The sequence below is a fragment of the Papaver somniferum genome, chromosome 7 (genome assembly GCF_003573695.1).
Source record: "Papaver somniferum cultivar HN1 chromosome 7, ASM357369v1, whole genome shotgun sequence".
Classification (NCBI taxonomy): Eukaryota; Viridiplantae; Streptophyta; class Magnoliopsida; order Ranunculales; family Papaveraceae; genus Papaver; species Papaver somniferum.
In genome coordinates, this window is record NC_039364.1 from 64,434,953 (window position 1) to 64,450,551 (window position 15,599).

Consider the following 15,599-nt stretch of genomic DNA (forward strand, 5'->3'; position numbering starts at 1 on the left):
CAAGTATGAACAAATGTTCTTAAGCTTAGTCATATTTCGAGAACGTAATCAAGATAAACTTGACTCAAAATTTCTGTTATGCATGTTGTCTAATTTAGTTATGCGACAATGTCTCATAGATAGAAAGGTGAAAACTTGAGAAATAGGTGGTTCAGTCTTCACTTACCTTTTGTTGATGAAGTTCTTCAAAAGTTTCGGATGATCTTCGCCTTCAAACTGTAGAACGCAGTGATGTCTGCTACTCAACTACACACTTCTATCCTAATCCGAGACTTGACTAAATGTAGACTAGAAATTAAGATATAGTTTTGATCAACTGAATTTGACAACAAACTTGAGATAGCAACACTTGTGAGTTCGACCGAGCAATGCTCTAACATTGTATTCCAGAAACTCAAATATCTAGGGTTTGCAAGATGGTTTGCCAATATACCCTGAGCCGAAATTACATAATAACTGAATTTCTCTCTTTGATGTTTGAAACCTTCCCAAATGATAAAATCATTGCTTGGGAAAGTTTCAATTGATCCACAAAATTAATTCTTGAACAATAAATTGTTTCGAACTAATATTGTTAGGGACCTTGAAACATCCAATGCTTTGAATCATATTTCGAGATGTTTGACAAGACAAGCTTGACTCGGAAATTTTTTCTTTGTAAATCTACTAGAAGTTATACGACATAGTCTCATATAGATAAAATGGTAAAACTTGTGAGTAAATAGAATGGTTTAGTCTTCACATACCTTGTTGATGAAGTTCTCCAAATATCTTCGTCGATCTTCAATCTTCGAGGGTGATGTCTGATACTTAACTACCAATTTCTATACGTAATTCGAGACTTGACTTAGTAGACTAAAAATCAAGATATAGTTTTGTTCATCTAATATTGACGACAAGCTTGAGATAACAAAACTTGTGGGTTCAACCCAATATTGCTCTAACAAAATGTACTAAAAATATGCTTCCAATAAGAGATAAGCTGGTGGGGATCATGCCACATAAATGCACTCCATTCTGTTCTCAGCACACTGAATCGCCTGCACATATCATCATAGAGTGCCCTTTATCCAAAGCCGTGTGGTTCGCCACTTTGGGTTTGCAGAACGGAAACAATATAAACTTGGTAGATTGGTTACGTGACTGGTTTGATAAGTTACATATGAACCAAATGGTAGAGAAGCAACTCAGCAAAATAGTTATTGTTGCCTGGTGCATTTAGTCTGAAAGGTGTGACAAAGTTTTCCAAGGGGGTGATTTTTCTCCGGAGAAAATCATAAGTGCGGGAAGTTCACAGCAGATCATCAGACAAGACCAGAAAGGATAAGAAGAACCGAGACTAGAAATAATACTAACAGAGGTGTTTTAGTTCATCCGTCAATATTATTTAAAGAAAATAATAATAGTAAAAAAGAAAAAAGAAAAAAGAAAAAAAAACAAACAGAGGTTACAAATTTTGGATACCACACAAATTTAAGTTTACAAATATTAAGAATTTTGGATTTTTAACCTGGGTTGTATTTAACTGAATCCTAAAGCAAACTTGTTGATTCATGAATCATGATGTACTTGTTGAGTATCGAATGAAGCTTAGTGATGAATAATCACATACTCCTATGAGGACGCATTTTCTTCGCACAACTAAATTATTCGTTGCTGATTTGCTATATCAAGCGCAATTAAATTTACTGAATCATTCATGTGAAGTCGGAACATTTTGAACATAAAAGTAAACATTACTTCATGGTGCACTGCTTTTAATAAAATAAGTAGATGACCCCTTTCGACCACTTTCAAAACTTTCTGCTGCTCTCGCGTCTCGCTGCACTAACTCCTCTTGCTTCCTTTTTTGCAATAATTGCAGAGGTTTATGACTTTGTCTTCAGCCTCTCTCCTGGTTATCAAATCAATGGAGTGGCATCAGATTAAAATGCTTTGTGGGGAAAAAAATCCCATTACAATTACTCGTGCTGCCTTGCGCAACCAGACTGTGGTCTCTATCTGAAGTGTATATTTGCCATACACTACCTTGTACGTTGAGATTTATTTTCAGACAACTATGTTACCGTTAGATGATATTGAAGCCGCTTCTATTCGCTTCTTTACTTCCTCAAGGCAAGCTTGAAGATCTCTCAATTCATCAGTATCAGAGAAATTTACTGCCTGAAATGAAAGAAAATTTTGAAAGTAGCTTTATCAATGTAAAGACGGATACAAGAATACCAGGCGAAAGGTGTTGGGTTTTTATGGTTTAAGCAACAAACCAAAAACACTTTTTAATGTTTTTTTCTTTGTTTGTTTTGATACAAAGTGTGCTGAATGTTAGAGGTCAAATTCAAGTAGCTAGATGTCCTATAGCCATGCATAGTGATGTTTGTTGACTAAAAGGTACTACATCTAAGAGCCGCTCTCTGGATCATATCTTAAACAATTGAACCATACCTGCCTAATTACACTTCTTAAGTGCATCTCAGCCGAATTGAGTTCTCGGCGGCTACCAGTGGATGAAGCGATCTCCATATGTACCTCACAGAGTTGCAAGGATGCATTTGCAAATTTCTTAAACCTATCTCTGTTTTTCCACAAGTCAGCTCCCTGAAAATCGAGTGTATTAGAAGTACTGTGTGTTATCCAGATGATAACATGCCTTAGAAGGAAGAGAAACCAACCTTTTTCACTAAATAGTACTGTTTATTTTAGCACGGCATAAGTATATACCACATCAATCAAACTTACCTGATAGAATCTGACATGCTTCAGAAGGGCTTCTGAACACATAGTGAGATCCCCTTTAAGTTTATGCCACCTTGCATACAAACCCCAAATATTTTCCCCACCACCACCTCGGACAACCTATACTAAATCAATGAGAATTAAACAGAACATACCGGGAGGATACAAGGAAAGAGTCGAAAACAGGGATACACCAAAATTAGAAAGGTTCAGAGAAAGGTACCTGCTGAAGAACATTCCCAAGGAGTTCCACCAAATGACCAGCCTCTAGTGACCTCGTCGCGTCAGGGTCTGGTGATGATGAACTGCCTTTTGAAGGAGCACAACTATGCTCCAAAGCTTGTGCTTCAATCTCAACCATAACCCTCTCCAGCAATTGCACATCTATTCTTTTATTATTTGTCGTATCCAGTACCTTCTTTGTAGCCTCCAATGCCTAAAAGATGCCATCAAGCAGTTGAGCATTCATTTGCTATCCTTACTCTTACATGCAGATACTATATACTTTACCCAGGTGATACCCATACTTCGCCATGTAAATCAGTAAATCACGAGAGAGTGGATGATTAATTTGGATGAGGTGTTTCTACCCACATTCACATCTAAGGCCATTAAACATGCTGGATGAAAAAGAATGGCTCTAACAAGTAATTCGCACCAAAAGCTTCTTATAGTAATTTTACAAGAGAAACTATGAGCCCTTCTTTCAGATAAAAAATAAAGTAGAACCTAAGCCAAAAACACACTTTACCTGTCTGAGGTTACCAATCTCAAAAGAAACTTGGCTGAAATTCTCCCACATTTGCCAGCTGCTCCGTCTGCCGGTTCAAAATAAACATGTGAGCAAGCCAATTGCTTCTCAAAATTTGGATAGAGGATATAAAAAAAAAAAAAAAAAAAAAAAACGAGGATAGGATGCAGGGACGGCGAAGAAAAACCTAAATTTAAGGGCTTCCTTAAATGCGGTGAAGGCCTTCTTGTAGCTTTCTTTCATCATATGCCTGAAAGGAGTTTTAAAATGGCAGAAGTTATAAGTGTTTGAACAGTTGTGATGGAATAGGTCCATTTTCATTGCTGTTACGTAATTTGGTTACTCTTCCAAATCTTAAAATTTTATCAAATCACATCAATTCCTCCATGTACACAAGTTAGGATCCGATATTAATTAGTTCTAACACTGGAAATGAGAAAAGTAACATCAAGAAGCTAAACATACAAGCAAGCAATGTTGTTCCAAGCTTCTCCATTATCAGGATCAAGTTCAACGGCACGAGAAAAGCCAATTAATGCCATGTCAATATCCTGAGCCTGCACAAACCGAAAAAAGTTATTTGACCAGTTTCCCTATCGCGGTTAACCCAATTACTAAACGACGAATGAACACTGAGTGAGAATGGGTAACCTTTTGCGTAGGAAGGTTACCTATCCTACTGAAAACGCCTATTCTTATGGTTGTCTTATTTTTTCTCAACATTTCAACATTATAGTTTGACTACTATTTTCACCTTCAATGCAGCAGCTCCAAGTGCAAACCAACCATCAGGAAACAAAGAATTCAAGGCCATTGCAGATTCCCTAAAATGAGACACATAAGAGTTGATCCCACACTTAAGACCAGAAGAACACATGAAGAATAGGAGAAGCTAATTAGAGAATAAATGTGAGGTTCTTAGAAGCATAATACCAAAGGGTTTTAGATTCCTCGTAATTCCCCCTGTTATACGCACTATGAGCAAGAGACCTCTGTCAAATAAGAAACAAAAAGGAGAAAACAATCATTACAAATGAACACAACAATTATGTCAGGTTGGCTGTCGAGAAACTGGATCACCTTAGCTCGAGCTGACTTGTTGCTTGAAACTTCCAATGCCTTCTCATAATGAGCATCAATGTTTGTAACATCACCCAGTGAGCACCTGGAACAAAAGCCATTTAGTACAAGCGAAGATATGCATGTGATGATAGTTTGTCAACTATGGTAGAAAATAAAGTAAGAACATTCGTTGAGCTAAAACTAACAAATCTATAGATGAGTCCAATGCTTATTTTCGTCAGCAAAGTTGGTAAGAATCTTAATCCCTACACTCCATTATGATCTACAAAACCACTGCTAGGTTTGTATAAAATGACATCATCAAGGTGACGTTACTTGGTATTTTCTATTTCCACTGATATGATTCCGTGGTCTTTCAATTCAGAAAAGAATAAAGGTCAATGAGATCTTTATCAAATTGTACACAATGCTAGTGAAACTACTTTGAAAACTCAGTAGGTGTGAACAAATAACGAATATTTAATTTAGACATTTAAAACAGAAAGGTTATGCATGCAATTTCAGGGTTACACTTACCATAACCTTGGATCATTGGGCAGTTCACATAGCCGCTCCTTGATGAGCTCAACAGCTGCAGCCTTCTTTTCTATTAGGCTGAACGCATGAGAATTCAAGTGCCCGTGAGCATGAATATCGAAATACTAAAATAAAAACCTAGCCAGATTACAACTTTGTGCTTTGCCGTACCAGTAACAATCAATTACATTATTCCATAACTCCAGATCCTCAAATATCTTTAGTGCTTCTCCTATCAAACCACACCGGACTAAAAGCTCCCCATATTCTCTATTAGACAAAAAAGAACAAATGATTAGATAATTTCACGGCTATGGACCATCAACTATTCCTACAGATAAGATACCAATCATAGGAATAGACATACTTCCGTAATGCTGGAATTGTAGGAACATAGACCTCATAAGATAATTGAATCCTATCTGCTGCTCCAGGAGAAGAATTATAAATACCCTGAACCTAAAACACGCGTCCTGGAAAAGTCAATACAGAAGTGGTGGACACCTGGGAAACTTCTGACAGAATTTAATTCTCTCTGGAACCAAAAGTTCACGGTAAGCAAATCCCTCAGAATTCTGAGTGGAGCTAAATTGGAAACAAGTACCTGTTTGTCCATCATCATCAATGAGCGCTCCTTTGTGCGGCTACGACTGGATTCCCACCGGATCCGTAACAAGTCACAAAAACGCCGAATCTTGGAGAGAAACAAAAGTTCAATGGTTAACAAATCATATGTGAAAAGACAATGCAGATGAACAGTAAACCAGTGCCACATCACAACTATACCATGTAGCAGAAGTCATTGGGCGGGTGCCAGGCGGCTGGGTGTACTCGGGGATTAGCCGAGAGTAGGTGGATATATATACCAACATATATATATATATATATATATATATATATATATATATACACGTAAAAAAGTCTAATTTTACAAGGTTGTAGTCGTCTTTTTTCAAGACATTTCATTTTATTTGAATTAGACCCTAGAGTCATAAAATTTACATAAATGTATAAACAAGTAGGAGAAACTTAAGAAGAAGAATCAAGACTTGAAGGATTTCTTCACAAAATTTTCTCCTTTCTTACTATACTGTTTTACTTTTTATTCTTTGATTTAGCCAAAAAAATTGAAGATTACTGTTTTTACGCATTGGACCTAAGGCGGCGCCCAGGCCCAGGCCGTCTAATGAGAAAAACGCCCAAAAGCGATTTCCGCCTAATACACAGCACTTATAACATTTACAAACCAAAAAATAAAATCCTCTAAAAGGTAAGAACATAAAATCTGCAGGGATGTATGAAATATCAAATATTAGAAGTTAAACTTACTATGAAGTACGATAACTGCTGAGCATCAATAGCCTCAATGTAGGGGGACATGTCCCATCCTGAAATCCCAATACGGCAATGTGAGTTGTATAAGTTGAAACAAGATCAGATACCAAAAATAAAAAAAGATTACATACTCAATAGTACATTGGCTAGCCGTGTAACATAACACTCAAAGAGATATTAACCTTATCATGTGAATCATTCTTTTGTTTGTTTATCAAAAACATAAAGTATATACAGAAAGATGACCACGCCGACGAAATCTGGATGTTTTTACAGTTTGTAGGACAGAGAAAACAAAACTTCTTAAAAAGATCATTTTAAAAGCAGGAGTTAGTTGTTACCATAGAAGTGATTCAGACAAACTAGAGGGAGAACTAGACCATAGGACATTGACGAAGTAAGAAAATGAAATGTGCTTGAGAAACACACACTTCATTCTGTCAGGTTCAAGGACAAGGGAAAAAACAGAAAAACCTAAGCTTAAGCCTAGAAGTGGTAACCTATTACATGCATTACAAAGTCTAAGATTTTCGTCGCATCCATATTCACTGGAAGGCATGAAGCTAAACTGTGAAGCATGTACATATTATACACTCCATCTTGGGAATTCGGTGCACAGAATATGAGTATAAGAAAGAATATGAAATGTATGCACTTTTATGTTACTTTAGTAATAAGACAGTAACCTACGACGACAACAACCAAATACTATTGGAAGCTATGAAAAAGGCAAATTATGAAATTAAGGACTTTCACACTTAAGAGAAATTTCGATAACAAAGATGGAAGAGCACAAACAATGGACTCCTTATATATTTAGAAAAATTAGCATTATAGAGAAGCTGTTCGAAAGTTCAAGTAGCTTACTCTCATATTCGGCCTCACGGCTACTTTTCGATATGAGAAGGCATTGTACTAGGACTACAGCCTGTTGAATTTCCCCCAACATAGTATTGGCAGCCCAACCAGCTTTACTGTCACTTGCACCAATTTCAGAAACTTTGCCATCATCTAACAGTTTTGGGGTCATTAATATGTCAGACACCCCATAGGTTTCGGAAGAATTTGAACTCGGTCTACAGCCATCAGAACTAGTAGTATCTCCTTGGCCTGTTGTAGGACTTATATCATGAGGTTTAGATGAATTTGAGTTTGCCACAAGCACCCTTAGGGACACAGATCGCTCCTGCATGAGGGAAATAACATATAAAAGAAAGAAACTGTTAACTAATAAAAAGGTTTTAGGCTGATATGGTTTGAAGAGAAACCTGATGTACAGTCCGAAAGCCAAGCATGCCAGTGACCGAAAGCTGTAGTCCAGATGCTATCTCAGCAGACTTAAGATGTTCACTGAAAAAAAGATCGTCTTAACAGAGAGAAAAATGATACAGAAGACAATCGGCTTGAACTTTTTTAAATAGACATTCTCTTGATATATATAATTAGATAACAGAATGTCGTTATCTAATTATATTGAATGACCATGACAGAATGTCGATGACATGAAACAAATGCTTCAAACCAGAACGATGATACAAACACCAAATATTCAGAATTGCAAGCTGAAACAACATAAACGACAGCACTGAATAATTGAATTTTTTAAGATTGTCTGGAATGATATGGAAACAATTTTATGGTGAAAGATGATAATAGCTCAATGTAACCTCAGATATGGCAGGAACATCTAGTTTGGAGTCTCAAAATCAATAGTTTTATTTACAGAAAGTTAGATTTCTGACCTGAAATGATCAATCCGACCATATGTATATTCTATTAATCCTGCTTGTAAATGAGCCGCTGTCACAACATCTAATGCTTCTCCCTCGTGTAACTGAGTACCCCAATAACTACTTATGCTCTCCAATTTACCAAAATGGTCTAGGGTCTCCTGCATCAACACTTGCAATGTATCAAACAATGAGGATGATAGCTCCTCCGAGATCCTCTGCTGCAGGAGAATGAGTCTCGACAACCACCATGAAAGGGTTCTAGTTCCACCACAAGAAGAATTCTTCCTCTCAAACGATAGATCTTTGGTTTTGACTAGCAACATTTTTGCAAACACTATGTACTGTAAACAACATAGACAGTTTGCATCAAATCTTAAGAACTCAAAATCAACTAAAACAAGGATAATAAAAAAACATAATATAATATCCCCATCTAGACTCTAAACCAAACCAAGCCTCATATATTACTAAACAACCACACAGTTAGCACACAACATTATATGTTCCGCTAATGTATTCTAAAATCTGAATGAAAAGACTATAAAATACCGGTAAAAGAGAAAATTTTCCGTGCAAATCAGAACCCGTAGACATGAGCTGTTTACGCGCCCACATATCCCATTCCCTTCCACAGCTGACTTCTGTCGACCCCAAAGATGCCAAAGGAAATGAAGGAAAATTCTCTAAAGGACTGCAATAAACAGTTGCAATCATTCAACCATTTAATCGTTTGTCATACAACGGAAGTAAATAGGTAAAACTAACTTACTAACCCTGTGAGATTGATTTGTGTGAAAGCCAAGAACGCAGCAACAGCAACACACATGACAAGTAAATCCCTGGAAAACCAGTTTGATTCATCACCGACTTCTTCGAGTGGATTAGATAAAAAGGATTCAATGGTAATATTAACTTGATTGTAGAAATTTTCAACTGAATCAATGGAGTTCTGACATGAATCGTCGAAGAGGAGACGGACAGCTTGAGATGAAAGAGCCTGAAGATAGTTTCCATTCTCGATTAAACTTACGATTTCATCGATTAATTCGTATAGAGTTTTTTCATCTCCGTTTTCTGCTGCTGGGGAAGGAGAAGATGAAGAAGGTATAGTAGTAGCAGCTGCAGAAGGCGGTGATGATGATGATGACAGAGTACATCGAAGAAGACGAAGCTCAAATCCACGAAGTATGTCGTTGTCGAGCTGATGATTAGCCATTCCGCGGGAAATTTAAGGGTGTGTGGTTTCTAGTTTTTACTTGTTTCTTCAGTGCAAAAAAACTTTGAATATGTTTGAACTAACAAACGGTTTTGCTAGGGTTTTATATAATTAGAGCATCCACAGTGGGTGAGTATAACCAAAAATTTGGGATGAGATCGTAACGCAGTGGGACGGAGTAAAGATCAAATCCCAGCCAAAGATCAAATCCCAGATCATATTTGGTCGCGACCAAATACCAAATCCTAATATAGTCGGGCGTAAATTTAAAGTACGCTTGTTGCTGGGCGGACACCCAACCATCCGCCCGTTCACTTACTCATCAGGCGGGCACCAAACCATCCGCCACATTCAAAATGAAATTCATCAGGCGGACACCCAATCATCCGTCCGTTCACATTTCGTCAGGCGGACACCAAACCATCCGCCCCATTCAAAATGAAATTCATCAGGCGGACACCCAACCATCCGCCCGTTCACTTACTCATCAGGTGGACACCAAACCATCCGCCCCATTCAAATTTCGGGCGTAAACCAATTTTACGCCCCATTCAAGCGTACACCAAATTTACGCCCGTTTTCGTGCGTGATTAATTTTACGCGCGACCAAATTTGGTCTTCTCCCCATAACGTCACAGTACAGATTAAACTCATATTTAGTCTTTTTTTTTTGGTCTTTGATCTTTGAGTTTAGTCGTACCATTGCAGTCGCTCTTAGGGGCGCTATGCAAGAGTAAACGTTACTGAGACATCCAGCGTAGCCTAACGTTTCGCCCATTTGAGTTGGGCTTTTTATCCTGGCGAGATTGGGGTATACCCAGATTAATTGGGGGTATACCAAATTTAAACCCATCCAACTTCGTGTGCTAAGGGGTGTCTTAAAAGTGTTAAAAGATCAAATTGCCCCAAAAAAACCATGCCGACTAAAATCCATCCAAAAATTTTCAAAATCTTTTTCCAAAACTCTAACTATGAAATCAAAAAAATAAAATAAAATAAATGGGATATTTTATTTTTGGTACTCAGATTTTGTCTAAGTTTTGAGTTTGGTCTAACATTTGTCCAGCTTGGCGTTTGGTACCTGGACTTCACGTTGAACAAATTTTCAGTTAATTAAATATATAAATACTAAAACATCTTTCACTTTAGTAACAATGACTAACCAAGTCCTAACCTATTGTATCCAATCACACCGATCCAAACCCGAGTCCCACCGGTCCAAACTAATGACTCATAAACTCTTTTTTATTCCCTCTGTAGTTGTCGTCTTTGCTACCACCTCCCTCTTTCTTCTCCACTATAAACTTTTCTTCTTTCTTTTTGTAGAGATTTAGAAACTAGGGTTCGATTTTGGAGATTTTGATGAAAATATAAGCGAAACAGAGGTTATTTGATTGTTGTTGCAGAGATGATTAGGATTTAATTTGCTTCAGTTAGGGATTTGATTTCTCTTTAGGTTTCAATTTGGGTTCATCATAGTTACAATTCAATTCAGTAAGGGTTGTTGTTATATCCAACGTTCGTATAAAAGATTAAGGTCGATGTTTCACCGCCTTGTGTAGGTCTTGTATGTGTTTCATCAAATCAGTGTGTGTCAGAATCATAACAGTGCTAGTATTGTAGATCTGTTCGCCATATCTTGGTTATTGTCCTGCTAGGGTAAGCTTCAGTTGGGATTTTATTTGCATTTCAATAGTTGATCTTGATGAATCTTGTTAGGTTTCAATTTGGGTTTATAATAGAATCGATTCAATTAAGGTGGTTTCAATCAGTTGCTTGAAATTGGGTTTCTGTTAAATCTTGTTCTTGTGGTGTGTGAATTGTGTTTGCTAGGGTTTTACCCAATTCCGAAAATTGAATTTTCATTCTTAATTGCAATCAGAGAATGATGACGAACTGGGTTGCTAGAGTTTCAATTTAGGGAAGAACATCAATAAGGGTTTTTCCATTAAACTGCTAACGGTGTTAACTAAATAGATTTTATTTTATTTTTAAAATAATTACTAAACTGAAGTCCAGGCTTAACGGTCAACGCAGATCAACGTCATTTCCAAGTACCAAACGCCAAGCTGGACAAATGTTAGACCAAACTCAAAACTTGGACAAAACCTGAGTACCAAAAACAAAATAACCCAAAAAAAATATCAAATTTGGACTATACGGGTTTTGAGATTGGGTATGATTTTGTACCCAATCTCAAATCCTGTATAATCCAAATTTTTATCAACAGTCGGCATGGTTTCTTTTTGTCGACCTTGCCGACTAATACTAGTCGGCAACTTCCTAGGTTGAATATCGTGACGACTTTTCATCTATGAAATTAGCATTTACAGGGTCGGCACGGTATTCCTCCTTATACCTTGCCGATTATAGCTTAGTCGACAGGTTATGAAATTAATACCTTGCCGACTAATCATGCATTTGTAACACCTTTCTCTGTATGTCAAAAATGCTATAGTCGGCATGGTATTTTTTTGTCGACCTTGCCGACTTTTCATATTTTCAGAATTGAAAGTGTTGATTCCTTTTGTAATTTTGAGTATGAAATCACTCAGCAGCTTTGCAATCCCCTTTGTAAAAGTGTTTGGGTAGTGTGCTTTCATTTCCGTTGTAAAAGATTTTCTCAAAACAATTTTTTTCATTAAAAATCTTCCCACATAAGTTCAACCAAAAACAAAATTTCATAACTCAAATTCATAATTTGAGAAGTTTTAATCTACTCAATTAATTAATCTAAACTCAATTAATTAACCTAATCAGATTTTTTTAGTATTAATTAAATAAGGGTATAATAGCCATTTAGAAAATACATGGTTAAGGGGTGGCTTCTTTTACTTCAAAATGACATAGCTTTGTCTCATTAGGTATACCCAAATTAATTTGGGTATACCCCAATCAAGCCAGGCTTTTCATTCATCTTCAAGGCTTTATTTCCGGAGGTCCAAAATTCCATATTTTTAAAGTAGGAATGTGTCGGTCCACAGAGTACCCCTTAAGGACCTTGACTCAACGGTGATGGAACCCTCACTTCCTATTGGTTGAAATAGGTATTTTTTAATACAAAAGTTATGGCGAAGAGACTTGGCAAGGTGTAATTGGTACAAATATTATGTGGTAGTGGAAACTCATTCTCTTGGTGGTTATGTTTAAAAAAAGGTTATTACACTTCCTTTACACCCAATACTTAATTGTACCGTGTCAACGTAACCCCAGTGGGTGCACAATATTTTCGATCGACGGTCTAAGTTTATAATTTATTTAAATAAATGTAAAAAAATTTCCTTCATTTCTATACACCTAAACCGTGTAAGACAAATAAATATCAAAAACACATATAATTAGGAAAACCGATTAATAAGAAAATCGGGTTATTCATCTGTTGTCTATGTAAATTATAAAATTTAATTCAAAAAATTAAAGGAAAACAATTTCAATCCAAATTATGGTAAATTTTCATCAAAATCAAATCAAAGAGCTTCAAAAAGAAACAACTTGGATTGCTATGAGCTTTTAATAAACGTTTCATCATTAAAAAGTTATAGAATTTACCAAAGAAAAAAAACTTATCTCGCATAAGAAAGTTATGGTTTTAGATTGAGAGTAGCTAAATTCATCGCCAATGGAAAGCAACTATCAGTCATCTCCATATATGGGTAAATTTTTCCTTTTTATTCCTTTTTTCTTTTTCATCGGCTCACAAAATAATTTATTTTGTTCCTTGGCTATAGGCCCATGGGTAATTAACAAAAATTATTGATGGAGAAGATGTGAAGGTTATTGTTTCAAACAGGTTGCTTCTGAATCTTCTCATTCCCAATATATGAGTTTCCTATTGATTTTTGAGTAAATTAGGTTTAGAATTAAAAATTATATTAAATTGATCGTTTTCGAGAGTTATTCATGATTATGGATGTTATAAATTTGAATAGTGTTTTAGTTGATTTAAAATATGAAACTGCATGATTTGAAGGTGGTGCAACCTCTTGATTAACTTTATGAGGATGAAAACTCTATTACTGTGTGGGGTTGGTTTGAATGTTAGAAAATAATGGGGTTAGCTGGAATTGTTTGGAAGAGTTAAAAGTTCACAACAAGCTCAAAAAATACATTCGAACCAGTAGGAAAATTACCCGATGTTGATGGTGGTTTTTAGTTCAGGGGTAAAATTGTCAAAATCCTATAATTGATGCACTGTCATCCTGCAAAGGAACAAAAGCGTTCATATCTCCTTAATTACATATGTATTGAGCAATTCAACATATTTATGAAATTTATCCAGAATGGTGCATTAAGCAACAATCCCAGATATTCTGTAAATTTTAACCTACTGCATTATTCACTAATGCATTAGCATGTCTAGTATTTTCCTATGCTATGTTACGCAGCTGAACTCCCAATATTGGCATGACATGACGATTAACGTTCACTTGCAGCGGAGTAGCATGAATCTCCCGAAGTATCAGTATTGAGATCTGCATGAAAGTACTCACAGAGGATGCATTACCCTCTGACAAAGAGATTTTCGTGTCGACACACTTTTATTTAAGAGTTAGCTCGATCGACGCATTTAATTCCTTAAGGAAAATATAAACTGTCCATATCAGTCTCAAAAATAATCACTGATGGGTTGTCTTAGGCACAACAAATTAATCAAGATATTTCTCACTAATTAACTGGTAATATAGCGGTAGTAAGAAATCGTTCTCACATAGAGTTGTGTAATTGATAGGTTTTTTGATCAGCAAGATAAAGTAAATAACAAAGGGGGTTTTGGTTGTGAGATAATTATAAAGACAATAATAAAGAAAATAGATGATTAAGTAATCTTTCGCCGTTACCAAGCGATAGCTGGATTAGCATACTTATCTATCGTTCGTAAGAACCATTTATCACCAACCGTAGAATAACAGCTAGATCAGTGTTATCCCCAAAACTCCTTCTATCACTGGATACGGAAGTTCTCGACTACCAGATTTTATTCAACGAACCACCAAGTAGTAGATCACTCAAGGTGTAATCCAATCGAACGCCTTAAGCTTTGTGAATTTAGGTTAATCCCAGTAGTTAAACTCTTAGATCAAGGTTTACTTGATGGTGTTGTCTTCACACACGATTGCTCAATAGAATCCCTTTGTAAGGTCTCGCGATTTCTACTTGTGTAGAGAGTTATTCGACGATTACTTATCTCATAACTTCTACTAGTAATAGAACAATCAATAGACTAATCTTTTATGCATTCCAAATCAATCTAAGAATCACTCATAAACCCTAGATATGGTAAAGACAAACGATGAATATAAAAACTCTCAATAAATTTGTTTTATTAATAAAGTTTCACGCTTAGAACATCGAATTCATCCTTAATCAACAAAGGATTTAGCTTCTCATGATTACACAATTACCCGATTTCCCCCTAAAGGGATAAACTCTAAAATATTAATGAAGAACAAAAGTATAATAAGAGATGATCGATTCCATGACCTAATACCTTTTTATAGGTTTACACTGTTTGGTGATCAAGTATTTAGTTCGGTTAAAGAACCCGACCCGAAAGTACGACATAAAGATTCCCAAACGTGACCTTAGGATTTCCAAGATATTAATACCCGTTTTCCACTTTCTAAGTTCGCAAACCCAGTCCGCGAACTTCAAATTCTAGCAGAATTTTTTGGAATTAAAGTATGAAACCTGTCTGCGAACTTTGTTGTCTTCGGTATTCAATAAAAGCTTGTTTTGGCCACAACTTCTTCATCCGAACTCGGAATGACCTCATTCTTTTTGAATTATTTTTATCTTTCAATTATATTAAAGATTATGATGATAAATCCTTAATTTGAATGAGTTAATATTGGTCTTTGGCCCTTCTCTTGATTTTGAGCGTTTTGCTCCTTTTCGTCGCACTTCTTCCACTTCTCTTGGACTTTGGCACTTGGATACTTGGAATACTTCTCTTCCTAGCTATTTTCAGCACTTTGTAGCTCCTTTTTTGATGATTCACCTAATAGAGGCAAATAAGAGCAAACAAGAGTAATAATACGAAAATATGCAAGAATAATAGCTAAAACAAGTATGGAATGGACATTAAAATCATATGAATTATGCGCTTATCAAATTCCCCCACACTTAAATTTTTCTAGTCCTCGAGAAAACTAAATAAAACTAATCCTAAATACAACAACTCCATGTCGTCGAGAATTGATGGGTTTTATAAACAACCTACAAATTGACCTGC

The 15,599-nt window shown here is 36.1% G+C and overlaps 1 protein-coding gene across 2 annotated transcripts; it reads right to left on the reverse strand.

Annotated features, from left to right (window-relative positions):
- Positions 1-1,660: 1,660 nt before the first annotated feature.
- Positions 1,661-9,425, reverse strand: LOC113297486 (tetratricopeptide repeat protein 27 homolog). 2 transcript variants are annotated; one of them, XM_026545969.1, is made up of 21 exons: positions 8,925-9,425; positions 8,701-8,842; positions 8,161-8,492; positions 7,687-7,768; positions 7,286-7,604; positions 6,413-6,471; positions 5,688-5,777; positions 5,451-5,542; positions 5,255-5,353; positions 5,084-5,161; positions 4,565-4,649; positions 4,418-4,476; positions 4,239-4,308; positions 3,950-4,041; positions 3,672-3,734; positions 3,485-3,551; positions 2,957-3,169; positions 2,737-2,853; positions 2,443-2,595; positions 2,067-2,163; positions 1,661-1,894 (listed from the first exon to the last, which is right to left on the reverse strand). In XM_026545969.1, the coding sequence occupies exons 1-21, from the start codon at positions 9,365-9,367 to the stop codon at positions 1,869-1,871; spliced, it is 2,778 nt and encodes a 925-aa protein (XP_026401754.1). In that variant the 5' UTR covers positions 9,368-9,425; the 3' UTR covers positions 1,661-1,868. The 2 variants fall into 2 exon arrangements, with proteins under 2 accessions (XP_026401754.1, XP_026401755.1); XM_026545970.1 differs by having other exon boundaries at positions 2,029-2,163.
- Positions 9,426-15,599: the final 6,174 nt, after the last annotated feature.